Source organism: Bombina bombina, chromosome 3 (assembly GCF_027579735.1).
Source record: "Bombina bombina isolate aBomBom1 chromosome 3, aBomBom1.pri, whole genome shotgun sequence".
In the NCBI taxonomy this organism is placed as follows: Eukaryota; Metazoa; Chordata; class Amphibia; order Anura; family Bombinatoridae; genus Bombina; species Bombina bombina.
This window is the reverse complement of record NC_069501.1, coordinates 1,182,036,176-1,182,054,141: the sequence shown is the minus strand read 5'-3', so window position 1 is coordinate 1,182,054,141 and position 17,966 is coordinate 1,182,036,176. Positions and strand designations below refer to the sequence as shown.

Here is a 17,966-nt window from a genome sequence, read left to right as displayed (position 1 = left end):
TGTGAGCGATAAACTAGGGAACACAACTTAAAACTGGACTGTCAGGGTCAATCTCAGCAGTGGCTTGTATGACACAAATTTTGTCTTCCGAAGCAATACACACCGCTGCCAACTCTCTGAGCAACCATGGGGTTTGAATACTGGTGCACGGGCCACAGAAAAACAGTAATCATTTTGACTAGAAGCATTTTTGATAATCAAAATATATTGCAAAAATGCTTCGAGTTCACATTGAAATGTACCCATGCAATGTCATCTTTGACCTTTCTGTCCCTTTTTAAATAAGGAAAATAAGTCAAACTCCAAATTTGCATGAGTGCATTTCAATTTTGAAAAGAAGCATGTTTGCAATATTTACACACATTCTTCAAGTAAAAGCTATTACGGTTTCAGCAGCATTCAGACATATTCTCCATATGCCCCATGCACCCTCATTCAAACACTGTGCCAACTCATAGAGCAATTGGGAGTGTGTGTTGTCACCGATGATGTAATATACAATATACTTACTAGCCACCGCTGAGTCTGAGCATGTGTTGTGTTTGAATGCCCAGGGCATGTGCAACGAATATGTATGGCACAAAAACAGTAAACGCTTTAACTAGAAGCATTCTTTGCATAAATGTTTTGGAGATGATCCATTTATATAGCCCATCTGGGGTGTTTTTGTAACAATGTATAGTTTTGCTTATTTTTCTATAACATTGTGCTGATTTTCAGACTCCTAACCAAGCCACAAAGTATCAGATGTAGACTGAAGTCTACAGATTCCTGCTTGCTCCTGTTTGTGTTATCTATCTTTTCGTATGCAGGGGAGGGTCTGCTCTTCCTTCTTTCCCAGTCCCTTTTAGTGGGTGTCCCAGCCTAACCTAATCAACAGGGCTAAACTGGGAGCTTCTAAGTAAGTTTTCATAAGTTTTTATACTGGATTTTTATATCAGTATCTGCATATTCTTCTTTAAAGTACTGTCTTTTACATTCAGTTATATGAAAATTGGTTTATACTGTCCCTTTAATATAAATATATTGCACAAATTCATCTGTCCAAAACTGTGTACATTTCAATTTTGAGCATTATGTCCAATTAGTTAGGCCAATTAAACTTTCATGATTCAGTTAAAGCTTGTATTGTAAAAAAAACACAAATTTGCTTCATTCTCTTGGTATCCTTTGCTGTAGAGTAAACATTGGTAGGATCAGGAACAACAATGCATTACTGGGAACTAGTTGTTTATTGATGACTGCACATGTACACACACACATCTTGTCATTGGCTCACCAGATGTGTTCAGCTGCTCCTTTAGCAAGAGATACCAAAAAATGTAGCAAATTTAAATAAGAAGTAAATTGGAAAGTTGTCTAACCCCTTCATGCTGTTAGGGTGTTCCATGCCTTCCTAACGGCTGGGCTTTAAAGCTGTTAAGGTGCCATGTAACGTCCTACCATATACGGCGTATAATAACCCTTCAGGATAGACGCATCCATCCAGGTTCAGATGGTAACCAAAAAAGGAAGCACATAATTGTCACTGCGATCATTTGCTTTAAAAACTACACTGATTGGCTCTTGGGGTACTACCTCTGTTGCTAGGCACGTCCCCCAGTCTGATCAATCAGCGTCTGTACACAGAAGGCATCGTGATGCCACAAATGTTAGGACGTTCTATACTTTCCTAAAGGCGTTTAAAGGGACACTGAACCCAAAAAAATTATTTCGTGATTCAGATAGACCATGCAATTTTAAGCAACTTTCTAATTTACTCCTATTATCAATGTTTCTTCATTCTCTTGCTATCTTTATATAAAAAAAGAAGGCATCTAAGCTTTTTTCTTGGTTCAGAACTCTGGACAGCAGTTTTTGATTGGTGGATTAATTTATCCACCAATCAGCAAGGACAACCTAGGTTGTTCACCAAAAATGGGTCGGCATCTAAACTTACATTCTTGCATTTCAAATAAAGATACCAAGAGAATAAAGAACATTTGATAATAGGAGTAAATTAGAAAGTTGCTTAATATTTCATTCTCTATCTGAATCGCAAAAGAAAAAATTTGGGTTCAGTGTCCCTTTAAGTCCAGTGCTTTTAGGACGGCATAGAACGTTCTAACAACATCTAGAGGTTAAAATGATATGTTCTATCTGAATCATGGAAGAAGAAAATTTGGCTTTATGTCTCTTTTTATGCAATAAATCAATATCACAGGTGAGCTTTTGTGTTTCCTCTCTCGTTCCTTGTGCCAACCTAGAGTGGTCGTGTTGCTGTTACATCCCAGTCCAGTGAAGGTGTGCTATCACATTCTTATAGTACGTTTATGGCACTGCATGCAGTTTTTTAGAAATAATGTAATTATTAGTTATTATAATAATAATTATTATTATTATTTTTAATATTGTAATAGCTCCTGGTATCGGTTTTGAATTATCGCATGAGATGGTTTGAGATTTTATTTCTGCCTCCTAACATATAGCTCTAAACCAACCTTGTCTCTAATTTGTCAGGAATTTACAACTGTATTGCAAAGTACTTGATTCTTCACACTGCTCAGAAAATCTTGGTTGTTACATGATTTAGGACATATGGCATTTTAAAGTTTCTGGATCCTATTTCCAATAACATAATTCCTTGACTTTATATAGATTAGATGTTTATCTGCATAGGGATAGGTGCCTTTAAATGTTCTTTACTAACTAAACATACTATACATTTAAAATGAAGCAAAGGGAAAATGTCAATCAAACCATACAATTAGTTTTGCATTTTATCAGATTATTTATCACTATCATACTATAAACCAAATATGTGGAAACCGTATATAGATACTCACAAAGAAAAGAGTCCATCAAAAAAGGTAAATATAGGATTTTTCCATCTATAAGAAAAAGAAGTCTTCTAGTGTAGTTTGTAAAAGTGCATTTTGAATAAAGAGGATATACAGAATCTACTCATATATTCCAGAGCAACACTGTGCTCTGTTCACCAAGGCAGAACATGCTGTGATCTGAGATGTTGCAGAAAATGCAGCATGCCTGCGGAAAGAATGGGACACAAGGGGACCGTTAGCACATTCTCTTTGCAGTGCTGCTCCACAACAGGCTGTTCTCTTTAAACAGTGCTTTGCTCTGGCTGCATTGTGTACATTTTCCTTAACACAGTGCAGCCACAGCGAAGCACTGTTTGAAGAGAACAGTCAAATACACTGTAGCACGGCAAAGCAGTAGCTCATTGATTGTTTGCAAACTCTTTAACTGCTCCAATATAATATACAACTTTAAAATTTGCATTATTCTCCAGTTAATCAGTATATTGCAATTGAGCTTTAGTATAACTGCCTAATTTAAAATTGTATTTAATTTCAAAATGACCTGCAGAAAAAATTTGAATAAAGAAATGTAATTGCAGAAAGTGAAAAAAGTTCTGCTTCTGGGGCACTGTTCAGAAAGCGCCCTGTATAATTTCTAGGCCAGCGGTTCTCAACCCAAGCGACCTCAGGGCCCAGTAAATTTATAGCCGGATGGGGGGTCACGACCAGCCAGCAGGGCTGTCATGGCCCAGTAAGGGGCTGTGGCCCGAATGTTGAGAAACCAGGTTATAGGCAATTATACTGCCTGTCACAGTATTACAACACCAAACAGCCAGTTAAAGGAACAGTAAAGTTAAAATTAAATATTCATGATTCAAATAGAGCAGGCAATTTTAAATGACTTTATTATAATTAGTTATTTCCCTGCTTTACCCTCTACAATAATTGTTACAGACAGGTAATGCAAGGTTTGACCTGGTGCCCCCAGTTGTGTATTCATATCTTGCTTTGACTTGCAATTATGTTTAGGGGCTTGGATGTCTGCGGCCGGGATGTCTGAGCCCTTCCACATTTGTATTTATAGCTAAAGTTTGTAGTTTGCAGGCAGAGTGGGGAATTCTGGGTCTGCTAGAGCATACCAGTTAGTAGTTGCCCTAGATAACTGTTAACTACTACGGTTGGATAGGTCATGGTAGATTTCTTGGAAACTTGCAATAACACAGGCACCGCATATGAATGTAATTCAAAGGGTATAAAGTAGGACTGTAGATATTACTATACCCTGCCACATAATATTTTTCCTTTAAGAATTTACCATGCCTCCTGTGTAGGCTGGACCTGCACAACTGCTATCATTAGTGGCCCACAACTGATATGTCACCTTTACATGTCATCAGCTAATTCTTATTCATACATTAATTATCTACCTGCTGGCAAGACTTTCTCTAGTGATCTGTTTCTTAGAACACGCTGAAGCCTGCATACTCTGAGTCATGATGTAATAGTCTACCTTGTTGTTATATGGAGCCATAATTTCTCTATGTTTACACTAGCTATCGAGCTTTTAAAATTGTTTAATTGTACCCTATTTTAAGTTAGGATAATGTAGCTTATCTTGTATTCACTAGAAAAATGCATGACCCTCTGAAACACCCTAACTAATCTATTTGATTTACCACCTCCTCTCCCCCATAAGAATGAGCCTCCTATTATAGGAGGATTAACTACGTGGTTTTCTTGCCTATACCGCACCCAACCTAACAATTCCTATGTTCCCACGCATATATATCCATATCACTTTTTGACACAATATTTATAGCATGTATTACTTAAGTTCACCATTTAAAAAGAAAAAAGAAAAAGAGGTTTGCTATGGGGCCCAAGAGTGGTCCCCCTTATTTCGTGATTGCCTTCACTAACTTTTTTACTTTCTGTACACATGAGGTTCAAAAGTGACCTCTCAAGCTCATTAGAAGGCTCACAAATGATTTGGCAAATCACTACTGTACACTCGAGCTATTCACTAATGTATATCTTCCTTTCGAGACTACCTATATATACTATATTGTAATATATTTGAAATTCTTTGTAAATGCTAAATGAGCATACTGTATTTCCTTCTTATTTGTGATTTGTTTTTTGAAACCTCAATAAAAAATATAAAAAAAAAAAAAAAAAAAAATGACTTTATTATTATCAGGTATTTGTAGAGCGCCAACAGATTCCGCAGCGCTGTAAACATAGTCGGTGTACATGATAGCTTTTGTAGGGGTCAAGTGGGTAGAGGGCCCTGCCTTTACGATTTACTTCTATTTTTTCTAATTTGCTTCGATCTCTTGGTATCCAATTTTTTAATATAAAGCATTCCTAGGTAGGCTCATGAGCAGCAACGTTTTTCTGGGAGCTAGCTGGTGATTGGTGGTTGCACATATATGCTTCTTGTCATTGGTTTACCATACATGTTCAGCTAGCTGTCAGTAGTGCATTGCTGCTCTGGAGCCTACTCTTCAACAAAGAACACCAAGAAAGCAAAGCAAATTTGTCAATAGAAGTAAACTGGAACATTGTTTAAAACTGCATGATCTTCTAAATCCTGAAAGGTCCCTTCTAACAAGTACATTCATAGGACATTTATGATAAAATATAAATAAAAAAATGCATAAAAGCTACCTTCAACTCACTAACTAAAGCATATGGACTCCGGTTACAGAAACCGGTAAATCCTATATGAGATTATCTGCATTGTTTTCCATTAATCTCTTACCACACCACACTGTGTAGCTGCAGAGTTTCTGTATCTCAGAACCTGGTCGCGGCCACCAGTTGGTGACTCATGTGGTAGTGGAATTGAATGATTTGATAACATTATTTACCACATACTATAAATTTAGCTAGGGTCCTCTTGCATTGTCTTCTACCCATCCTCTAAATAGAATACAGAATGTAGGTTGTGGGTGGGTAGTCAGTAGGGTTGCCGCTGTCCTACCAAAATTATATTGGACAACCTGTAGGTGATTGGGTATGGTTGTAGGTGGGGGTCACACAATTTCATATTTGTGTTTTTTTTTTGTTTGTTTGTTTTAAATAAAACCTCCAAATCACAAGTCCAGATGCTCTAAAAGTTTCTCCTTAGGTGGCATCTCTTAGTCCTGGGCAATAAAGCATAGATTAAATACTCTAAAAGAAAGAGAAGGCGCCATAATAGTGCAGTTTAACAAGTGTTCAACCTTGGCAGAGGTTTTGGAACTACATTTCCCATGTTGCTCAGCTAGCATTTCTCATGATGTTCATATAGGCCGTGTTCGGCAAGCGCTTTAAGCGAACTGGGAATCGCTTGAAGCGTTCTGTGAGCACTTCACAGTGAGGCGCTGGGCGTTCCCTCAGAGCTCTGATGACTGGTAAAGCTGGGACTTTTCAGAGCAAGCTCAGACGCTTGTAAACATGGCAGCCTCCACGAGCAACACTATGCATACAGTATATTTATATACACACGTGTTGCTCGTGAAGGCTGCCGTGTTTACTAAAAGTTAATCATGTCTGCATTATCACGATTTGTAAAAGTACTATTAAATTAACAACATTTTATATATATATATATATATATATATATATATATATATATATATATATATATATATATATATATATATATATATATATATATATATATATATATATATATATATATATACCCTCAGTTTACGCCGGGGTTAGGTTCCAGGAGGAATGGTTGTAAATTGAAACCCAGTTTATAATGTAAGTCAATGGGAAGTGAGGGGGTTAGGTTCCAGTCCCCTCTCAAAATTGTCATAAGTAACACCTAATACATTATTTTTAAAGCTTTGAAATGAAGACTTTAAATGCTAAACAGCATTATAAACCTAATAATATAGATTGTATCATCATCAAACTAAGTTTAATAAACAAAAACGTTTTTTACTTGCATTTTTCTGCAAACAGTTCTCTTCATTGTTAGCATCTTAGATAATATTGGGTCTGCACCTATTCTATGCATTTCAATATGCAGTGATTAATAAGCAGTTAGACACCCTCACCTCAAGCAGCTGGACAGGAAGATAATAGGGAAGTGGCTGCTAAAACTTGTTGCTCGATAGCTAATGTCTGCTTGGTGTACACAGATCAATTTCAGGCTGTTAAAGGGACAGTCTAGGCCAAAATAAACTTTCATGATTCAGATAGAGCATGTAATTTTAAACAATTTTCCAATTTACTTTTATCACCAATTTTTCTTTGTTCTCTTGGTATGCTTAGTTGAAAGCTTAAAGGATTCCAAAACTTTCCTTTTTTCACTCTTCTGAAATACCTCAAATCGATAATAAATATAGTATGTCATAAAACGTACCTGGTTTGAAATGTAAACGAGGGTTTTTAGCGTAAGAAAAAGATATATCAATTTCTTCAAATAACGTCACCCAAGCCAAACCCCCTTCTACAGTGGCTAGATTAGAATATCTTTTGTCCAATCGCTATGCTCTATCGTGCATCTAATTAACGCTATGATTTCTCATCTCGCGCCTGCGCAAATCATTTAGCCGTTTAGCGCATGCGCATATTGCCGATTTATTACGGCGGTCTGCGGCTCCACAGGATGGTGACGTTGAAGATGACGCATCAAACAGATCGCGCATGCGCAGTACGACGGATTACGGCCATATTGATAACGCAGGTTATCATGGACGATTGGTTACGATGGACAGAACTTGTAAGTGTGGGTTTGGAAATATATTAATTTTTTAATAAGAATATTGAGAGAACGATAGAGATTGTATAATTGAAGCATATTAGAAATATGTTAATTAGATATGTGTCGCTGAATATCAATCAAGTTTTTTACAAGGTTTAGTGTCCCTTTAACCTAGGAGGTTCATATGCTAATTTCTTAGACCTTGAAGCCCACCTCTTTCAGATTGTATTTTAACAGTTTTTCACCACTAGAGGGTGTTAATTCACATATTTCATATAGATAACACTGCTCGTGCAAGTGAAGTAATCTGGGAGCAGGCACTGATTGGCTAGACTGCAAGTCTGTCAAAAGAACTGAAAAAAGGGGCAGTTTGCAGAGGCTTAGATACAAGATAATCACAGAGGTTAAAAGTATATTATTATAACTGTGTTGGTTATGCAAAACTGGGAAATGGGTAATAAAGGGATTATCTATCTTTTAAAACAATAAAAATTCTGGTGTAGACTGTCCCTTTAAGTTGCATAACTTTGCTGCAAAACAAGCGGACAGCTCCACCTACTGGCTATTTTAATTAGTGCACTTTGCTTTCCAAAGCTTTTCAATAGCAGTCACATGACTGGAAAAAAAGGTTTTTATTCTGAAACGGCGCAAATTGAACCGGCGTAAACCGAGGGCCACCTGTGTGTGTGTCTATATATATATATATATATATATATATATATATATATATATATATATATATATATATATATATATATATATATATATATATATATATGTGTGTATGTATATAGTTGGTTGGTGTGTGCACTCTCACCATCTGTGTGCAACTGCCAGGGTGCTATATGTATGGTAGATAATTTCAGAGATCAAATAAGCACTCGCTGGACTTCAGTCATCAGTGACAACACGCTTTATTCTGTGACGTTTCGGGACAACACACAGTCCCTTCCTCAGACAAACAACAAATGAAAATGGCAGCCTAATAAAGGCTAGTGAAACCCTCCCCCAATTGTTGAACCAATGAAACAGATGAACGTGTGAGGACAGAAGAAACCAGACTTCTGATAGGTCTGTGATGCTGTAAGAGCCAATCTTATAGGCTGAAAGTAAATGTGTTGGTAGTGAGCAAATAGTGTGATAATGTGAAATAAACACCATACACATACAAATAAACATGTAACTAAAATCAACTCCACATTCTGGGTCCATAAAATGTCACTGGGTAGTCTAAAAAATAAAATGTAACGGTACTAACACGGAACATAACAATACATGAAGATAGCCGTATTGGCCAATCAAATTTGTGTATACATAATCCGAAAATCGGTCACCAATCAAAAAGACCAAACCATAACACCGATATGTAGTCAAACCCCCTTTGTGTGGCCATATCCTATATCGATGTATTATCAGTGTCTGAAAAATAAACATCAACAGCCCACAACGTGAAAAATATAACCGGCACAAATCATAATAATATGTGATTGAGTAATTACTACTACGCATATTGTATATCTACTGAATTGTCCATGCGGCAAGTTTTACACCGGCAAGACCACAGACGATGCCAGAACGAGGATGGCCAATCACAGATACAGCATTAGAACTGCTATAAAGAATGGAAAATCAGATCAACCGGTGGCACGCCATTTTATGGAATCTGGACATTCCGTCACTGATATAAGATTTAGGATCATTGACCATGTTCCTAAGCTAAGAAGAGGAGGCGATAGAGCCACTATACTTTTGAAGAAAGAGGCAAGATGGATCTATGAACTGGGAACCACACAGCCACGAGGCTTGAATGTCCACACTGGCTGGCAATGTTACCTTTAATCTTATCCAGTCTATGAGAGAATCCATCTGTGGTGTATAATGAACATATCCGGTTTGATTATTAAACAATGAGAGACCATGATCCAATTAGTATGAGATGCCATTTGTTTCAGTACTCGTTTTTGGTACTCACATTTTTTATTATATTTTGGCAATCGGCCACAATTTTGGTAATTTTTAGACAATTTTTGTAATTTTTGAGTATACTTTTTGGATTTTTTAATTTTTTCAATTTTTGGGATTCTCTTAATGTTTTTTGAATCCCTTCTATGTTTATGCTCTTGATTTTTTGGTATTTTTTATGTAGATATATTTTGTCCTTATATATTTTTTCTATATTTTTTTCTATAGATTTTTTATATATATTTTTTATATATATTTTTTCCATATTATTTAGTCTTTCATGTATCCTTGATATTTTTTATGACTTTACTACATTGTTTTTGTTATTTCTAAATTTTTATTTTATGTATGATGGTTTCATTGTCTCCCTTGTTCCCATAGACTATTTGACAATTTATACACTGTTGTTTTTAGATTCTTCACATTCTTGGGCCCATTGTCAGTTTGGGTGTATGGTTCATTTTTGGCTATTTGGGTTTTTCTTGTCTGGTGTTTAAGGAGTTTTTTGTATTATTTTTGTGTTTGTGGGGTTGTTTATTTTGGGATCTACTATTTATTTGTATTTTTAATATTAGATTATTTTTGGGACAGATCGTAACGTTTGTCCGGATTAGATTTGTTTCTACTATCTGTAGTCATTGAGAAACACTCCCTCATAGTAGGATAGCTACTTATGATATATCCTGCCTCAGTGCGTACCTGTGATTGGTTGTGGTTGGGCGTCCATTGCTCGAATATCTCTAGCTCTGGGGACAATGTTTTTCTCCCTTGTCAGATATCTTATGTGTGACCCCATATAGTCGATATGAAATTTTTCATATAGTCAATTTCTCATATAGTAGATATAATGACACAGTTTCAGCTATATATTTGTTGCGTCCTTTGTGGCTGTTTATAACAATATTGATACATAATTTTAGGCATATTCACACTTTTGAGTGCTGTTATCTTGGTGCATAAATTGACATTAAGCGTTGCTGTTAGTTATACACTCCCCATATGGCGATAATATTTCAAAACTGCCATTTGGTGTTATTGCGGTCTGATCGGCTCACAGTTGGGTTCGCATATATTGGCATAGGGTTGTGGTATATATGTTCATTTATATTTGTGCACTTTAGATGCACATTAGATGTTGTTGCGGTATGATCGGCGCACAGGCGTGTTCGCTTATATTGACATAGTGTTGGGTTATTGATGTCCATTTATATCTGTGTACCTGTATACACAGCGGGGATTCTAGGGCGATAGTATAAACATTACCGGATTGGTGGATCAGTGGTATGTGGCTCCACAAGTTCTTTCTGATTGGCCGTTTCTATGGGCTGGCCGAGGGTGAATCTGATTGGCCGGCTGGCATAGACAGCTGACGTATGTGGGTCTCGAGGCGCGGTCTCTTCATACAATTTGATTGGGTCCGATGGGGGTGTGCCCCCACTGTGGCTTCCCATTGGCTATTGAAGCCGTGATCAGACTAAATATATCGGATAGATCGCGTTTGAATGTTACGATCTGTTGAATTACTCAATCACATATTATTATGATTTGTGCCGGTTATATTTTTCACGTTGTGGGCTGTTGATGTTTATTTTTCAGACACTGATAATACATCGATATAGGATATGGCCACACAAAGGGGGTTTGACTACATACCGGTGTTATGGTTTGGTCTTTTTGATTGGTGACCGATTTTCGGATTATGTATACACAAATTTGATTGGCCAATACGGCTATCTTCATGTATTATGTTCCGTGTTAGTACCGTTACATTTTATTTTTTAGACTACCCAGTGACATTTTATGGACCCAGAATGTGGAGTTGATTTTAGTTACATGTTTATTTGTATGTGTATGGTGTTTATTTCACATTATCACACTATTTGCTCACTACTAACACATTTACTTTCAGCCTATAAGATTGGCTCTTACAGCATCACAGACCTATCAGAAGTCTGGTTTCTTCTGTCCTCACACGTTCATCTGTTTCATTGGTTCAACAATTGGGGGAGGGTTTCACTAGCCTTTATTAGGCTGCCATTTTCATTTGTTGTTTGTCTGAGGAAGGGACTGTGTGTTGTCCCGAAACGTCACAGAATAAAGCGTGTTGTCACTGATGACTGAAGTCCAGCGAGTGCTTATTTGATCTCTGAAATTATCTACCATACATATAGCACCCTGGCAGTTGCACACAGATGGTGAGAGTGCACACACCAACCAACTATATACATATATATATATATATATATGTGTTGTAAATTTAATAATACTTTCACAAGTAAGGCTGTAAGGGAGCTACTAATAAACGTTCGCATGTGCAAAGGGATCTACTGCACGATAATGGATTACAATATATAATTCATATGTAATATGTTTCTATTTGCATGCAATATTTCTATTACTTAAAAGGTATTAGAAATATTGCATGCAAATAGAAGCGTCTCTACTATGCAGATCTCTTTGCGCATTCCTACTACTCTGTCAATGCGTGGTGACATGGGACGTTGCAATGGGTTCAGATAGAGCATGCAATTTTCAATAACTTTCCAATTTATTTTTATTATCGGATTTGTTTCATCTTTGTATCCTTTGTTGAAAAATATACCTAGGTAGGTTTAGAAGCTGCTGATTGGTGTCTGCACATATACCCTTTTAAAGGGACACTATAGTCAAAATAAACTGTTCTGATTCAGAAAGAACATGCAGTTTTAAGACACTTTCCAATTTACTTGCATTGTCACACTTTTTGGGGAACAAGATCCTACTGAGCATGTGCACAAGATCACAGGGTATACGTATACTACTCTGTGATTGGCTGATGTCTGTCACATGATAGAGGGGGCCGGAAAATGGGAGAGAAAAAAAACATTTGTCAGAAAAAAATATACTGCTTATTTGAAATTCAGAGTAGGTGTTGCATTGTATTTTTGTTATGCACTTGTTAATTATGTAATCCTACTGTATTTAGGTCTTTTAACAAAGGATACAGAATAATGAAGCTCATAATATAATAGAAGTAAATTGGAAAGTTGTTTATAATTGTATCTTTTATCTGAATCATGAAAGAACAATTTTGAGTTTCACGTCCCTTTAAATCAGTTTTCTACCTAAAGTTTTCCTTTTTAGAATAATAACCTTTAAAGGTATAGTAAAGCCCAAAAATTTATTTTTTATGATTCAGATAGAACATACAATTTTAAACAACTTTCCAATTTAATTCTGTTATCATATTTTCTTCATTCTCTTGTTATTCATTGCTGAAGGGACAGCATTGCACTACTGACAGGAAGCTGAACATATCTATTTAGCCAATCACAAGAGATAAATGTTTGGAGGCACAAATTAGCAGCAGCTCCCACTAGTGTATGATACAGTATGTGCATATTCATTTTTTAACAATGGATACTAATAGAATGAAGCACATTTGAAAATCGAAGTGAATTTAAAAGTGTCTTAAAATTACATGCTCTATCTGAATCATGCAAGTTTAATTTTGACTTTTCTATCCCTTTATCCCCTGACCAAGGGCGTGCCTGGCGCGTCCTCTGGGGTTTGAAGCTCTGGAAGCGATCCTGATCGCTTCCAGCAGCTTTTAAGGTATTGCAGTGATGCCTCGATATTGAGGCATCACTACAATACCTTTTTTGGCACACCGACTGCTGGCTAGAGCAATCTTCCGGCCAGCAGTCGGAAATGATTGTCAGATGCGCGCACGGGGGGGCGCACACCCGCGATCGTTCAGTTTTAAATTTTGGGGTGGCGGTTGTGGGTGGGAGAGGAGGGGGAAATTATTTTTTAAAATAGGTCTGGGAGGGGGAAGGAGTAGGGATTGGAGGGGGGCAGCTACACTACAGAAAAATAGTGGTTTATTTTAGAAAAACCACATTTAAATGCAAAGTGGTGGAAAATAGTGGTGGGAAGGGTTAGAGAGCTCTTGTGGGGGGGGGGGGGTATCAATGAGGTTGGGGGCTAAGGAGATATCCTACACAGCAGTATATATATTTTATTTTTAAAAAAAAACATTAAAAAAATCCTTTTATTTTAGTACTGGCAGACTTTCTGCCATTACTTAAGATGGCGGGGACAATTGTGGGGTGGGGGGGGATGACACCTGTTTGGGAGTGATCAAGGGGTGGGATGTGTCAGGTGGGAGGCTGATCTCTACACTAAAGCTAAAATTAACCCTACAAGCTCCCTAATTAACCCCTTCTCTGCTGGGCATAATACACGTGTGGTGCGCAGTGGCATTTAGCGGCTTTCTAATTACCAAAAAGCAACGCCAAAGCCATATATGTCTGCTATTTCTGAACAAAGGGGATCCCAGAGAAGCATTTACAACCATTTGTGCCATAATTGCACAAGCTGTTTGTAAATCATTTCAGTGAGAAACCTAAAGTTTGTGAAAAAGTGAATTTTTTTTTATTTGATCTCATTTGGCGGTGAAATGGTGGAATGAAATATGCCAAAATGGGCCTAGATCAATACTTTGGGTTGTCTACTAAAAAAAAAAATATACGTGTCAAGGGATTTTCAGGGATTCCTGCCAGATATCAGTATTACAATGTAACTATCGCTAATTTTGGGGGGGGGAAATGGTTTGGAAATAGCAAAGTGCTACTTGTATTTATTGCCCTATAACTTGCAAAGAACATGTAAACATTGGGTATTTCTAAACTCAGGACAAAATTTAGAAACTATTTAGCATGGTTGTTTTTTGGTGGTTGTAGATGTGTAACAGATTTTGGGGGTCAAAGTTAGAAAAAGTGTGGGTTTTTTTTAAAAAAAAATCATATTTTATATAATTTGTTTTATAGTAACTTATAAGATATGATGAAAATAATGCTATCTTTAGAAAGGCCATTTAATGGCGAGAAAAACGGTATATAATATGTGTGGGTACAGTAAATGAGTAAGAGGAAAATTACAGCTAAACACAAACACTGCAGAAATGTAAAAACAGCCTTGGTCCCAGACGGTCTACAAATGGAAAAGTGGTCTGGTTACTAAGGGGTTAAAGGGACATTATACACTCAATTTTTCTTTGCATAAATGTTTTGTAGATGATCTATTTATATAGCCCATAAAGTTTTTTTTTTTTTAAATAAATGTATAGTTTTGCTTATTTTTAAATAACCTTGCTCTGATTTTCAGACTCCTAACCAAGCCCCATAGTTTTATGTAAATACCCTCAGCTACCCACTCCAGCTTGCTCCTGTTTGTGTAAAGGGTCTTTTCATATGCAAAAGAAGGGGGAGGGGGGGGAGGGTCTTATTTGCCACTTGCAATGGGCTTTCCAGCTGCCTTTTCAACAGAGCCAAACTGACAGCTTCTAAGTAAGTTTTTAAACAGTTTTATACTGGATTTTTATATCAGTATCTGTGCATTTTATTCTTTATAGTAGTGTCTATTACATGCAGTTATATGAAAATGAGTGTATAATGTCCCTTTAAGTGTATTTTTCCAGTTACAACAGAAAATGTACTGATTTAGTTATGTACCTTTTTAGAGATAAATGGATAATTATGAAATGATTGTGAAGTGAACTATCTCCAGTTAAATAGGTTAATCATTCATATTTGATCAACTTTCCAGCTGTACTTTTTTGGAAGGAAAAAAAATGATCATTACTTCAATAATAACTATTTTGTTTTATTTAAAGGGATAGAACATACAATTTTAAACAACTTTCAAATTCACTTTTATTATAAAATATACTTCATTCTCTTGTTGAAGGAACAGCATTGCACTACTGGCAGAAAGATGAACACATCTAGTTAGCCAATCATAAGAGACAAATGTGTGCAAGTACCAATCAGCAGCTAGCTCCCACTAGTGTGGAATATGTGCATATTCATTTTCAGCAAAGGATACTAAGAGAACGGTTATGATTCAGATAGAGCAGCACTTTTAAGAGACTTTCCAATGTACTTCTATTATCAAATTTTGCACAGTTTTTTTTATATACACACTTCCTGGGGAACAAAATCCTACTGAGCATGTGCACAAGTTCATAGGGTATACCTATACTAGTTAATGATTGGCTTATGTCTGTCACATGATACAGGGGGCTGGGAAAATTGGAGAAAAAATAAACTTGCCAGAAAAAAAATCTTCTGCTTATTTGAAATCCAGAGTAAGTGTTAAATGGTCCTTTTATTATGCACTTGTTAATTATTCAATTCTATGGTATTTAGTGGTCCTTTAAAATTGCATGCTCTAATCTGATTCTTGCAAATTTAATTTTCAACATGTATCATAGCAGATTCAGAAGATTTAATATAAAATATACAATCTACAGAAAATAAGCCCTTTGTTGACCACTTTCTTGTTTGCAAGGTATACTTAAAGGGATATAAAAAACAAATGTATTCTTTCATGTTTCAGATTGAACATTCAATTTAAGCAACTTTCTAATTTACTGCTATTATCAAGTAATCTTCGTTTTCTTGGTATCTTTATTTAAAGCGCAGGAATGTAAGCTTAGTAGCCAGATCAATTTTGGTTCAGAACCTGGGTAGCACTTCTTGATTGGTGTCTAAATGCAGCTGATAAGAGTCGCATTTAAAGCAAAGCTTCAGGAACACCCTTTCAAATTGGCTGAGCTTTCTGTGTCTCAACTACCACTGGGATTTCTGCTTTTTCTTGTTTACAAAGATTTTATTTAGCCAGTGCTGCAATATTGAAAATCAGTAATGTGGTGGTTTCAGGAAAAAGCAGGTATTTCAAAATTAAAAAAATAAATCTAAAGTTCTTATCTGTACACTATTAAATACACTCCAGCAGGTAAACCTTTACAGTACAATGCCCCTTTCATTTGCATTGTAATATTATTATTATTATTATTATTATTATTATTATTATTATTATTATCGGTTATTTGTAGAGCGCCAACAGATTCCGCAGCGCTAATATTGTTATCCCTGTTGCAGATGACAAGTTTACCTATAAAGGAGAATACAATACTCCCTACGGTCCCATCACAGCAGAACAATAATAATGAGGAACCCAGTCCAGAAGCTGAAGGTGAATTGCTGGGTAGACTTAAAGAGTTTCCTGAGGACTTCAACCAATTAGAGTTGCTGGAGACACACCGCCATTTAATTCCCACAGGAACCCAGAGCCTTTGGACTCCAGATTCTGATGAAGAAGAGGAAGAGAAAACTGAGGAGTGGTATCAAGAACAGGAAGTGACATTAGAACAGAATCCTAAAGAACTGTTGCTTTTTGCAGCAGAAAACAACAGGGTATGGGCAAGAACGTGATGTAAATGTGTGTTTGTGTTTAAGCATTCAAGGGACATGTTACCTAAATGCTGAATCTCTTCAACATATCTGTAAAAATGTAACTAGAAAATAACACATAAAGATCTCATAATTTCTCACCATGGTGATTAAAAAGAAACAGCCAATCGGCATAATGATTTCTGATGTCACTTACTGCAGGGGTTTTTAAAGCCTTAGGCGGTAAGTCTTCCCCTCTGACAAAATTTATAAGACAACCCCCCCCGGTGGCCTGCATTAAAGTTTAAGAACCACTGCTTTATTGTGATCTTGTGGGGCTTCACCATCATTTCATGAGATTTCATAATAAAATTAGTTAAACTGAGGAGGAAGATAAAGTGACTGTGCCTGCCCATGTCAGATCCATTCTCCCTTGCAAGTCCTGGGACAAGCATCCTAACTGGATGCCTAAAGTCTCATTACAATGGAATTTGACTGCTGAAGACATGAGGTAAATATCTTCCTTGTATACATAGCGATGTTCAGTTGGTATTTTCTGGTCTGCATTTTACAGCTATGCTGCAGCACTTTCATGAGAGTTAACATTTTGCTAACATCCCTCTAAACTCAGAATTGCATTCCCCTTAAAATGTTTAAGCACAGTGAAGAATAGATAGCGTTCTTTAATTATTATTATTTACCTCTGATAATTGTGATTTTTTTTTTTTTTACTGGAGTTCATCCTGCATGATTTGGAACACTAACCCATACAACATTCTACACAGTGATTGCTTGATCAAGATAGAAGATATACTTACTCAAGGGCTTTTTCAACTTTGTCTCTTGACTTCAAAACAATGCAAAGTTTTCAAAGGACAGTTTTTTTTATATTTGTAATCCTTTTCAAATGTAGTGCTTGACTGCTGACCTATACAATATTTACACTAAAATAACATTGACAACTTGTTAACCTTTGCAGTATGGTACTAGAGTCAGACCCTCACAAACCAGTCTAGGCAACACTGTTGCATCATTAATTTGTCTTTGGTATAGCAATCTAGTTTACTTCTTGACTATTAACAGTTAAAATACTAAGAAAGTTATAATTTAGCTGTATTAATGGATCACTCCCATTCTTCCTAATGCAAATGTAAAAAAATATTTTTATTTTTGTTTGGTTAATAGACATAAAAATCCTGAGCTTGTAATATAAAATGTTTATGCATAGTTTGCAATATATTTTCATTATCTATGTAGCCCCCTTTTTCCTGTACTGTAAAC

The 17,966-nt window shown here is 36.3% G+C and overlaps 1 protein-coding gene across 1 annotated transcript in view; it reads left to right on the top strand.

Moving 5' to 3' along the window:
• The window catches only part of ANKRD49 (ankyrin repeat domain 49), an 83,624-nt gene that overhangs the window by 1,572 nt on the left and 64,086 nt on the right, over positions 1-17,966 (top strand). The window contains exon 2 of the mRNA XM_053708613.1: positions 16,395-16,709. Within this exon, the coding sequence (XP_053564588.1) occupies positions 16,395-16,709 (315 nt within the window). The remainder of the gene's footprint in view (positions 1-16,394; positions 16,710-17,966) is intronic.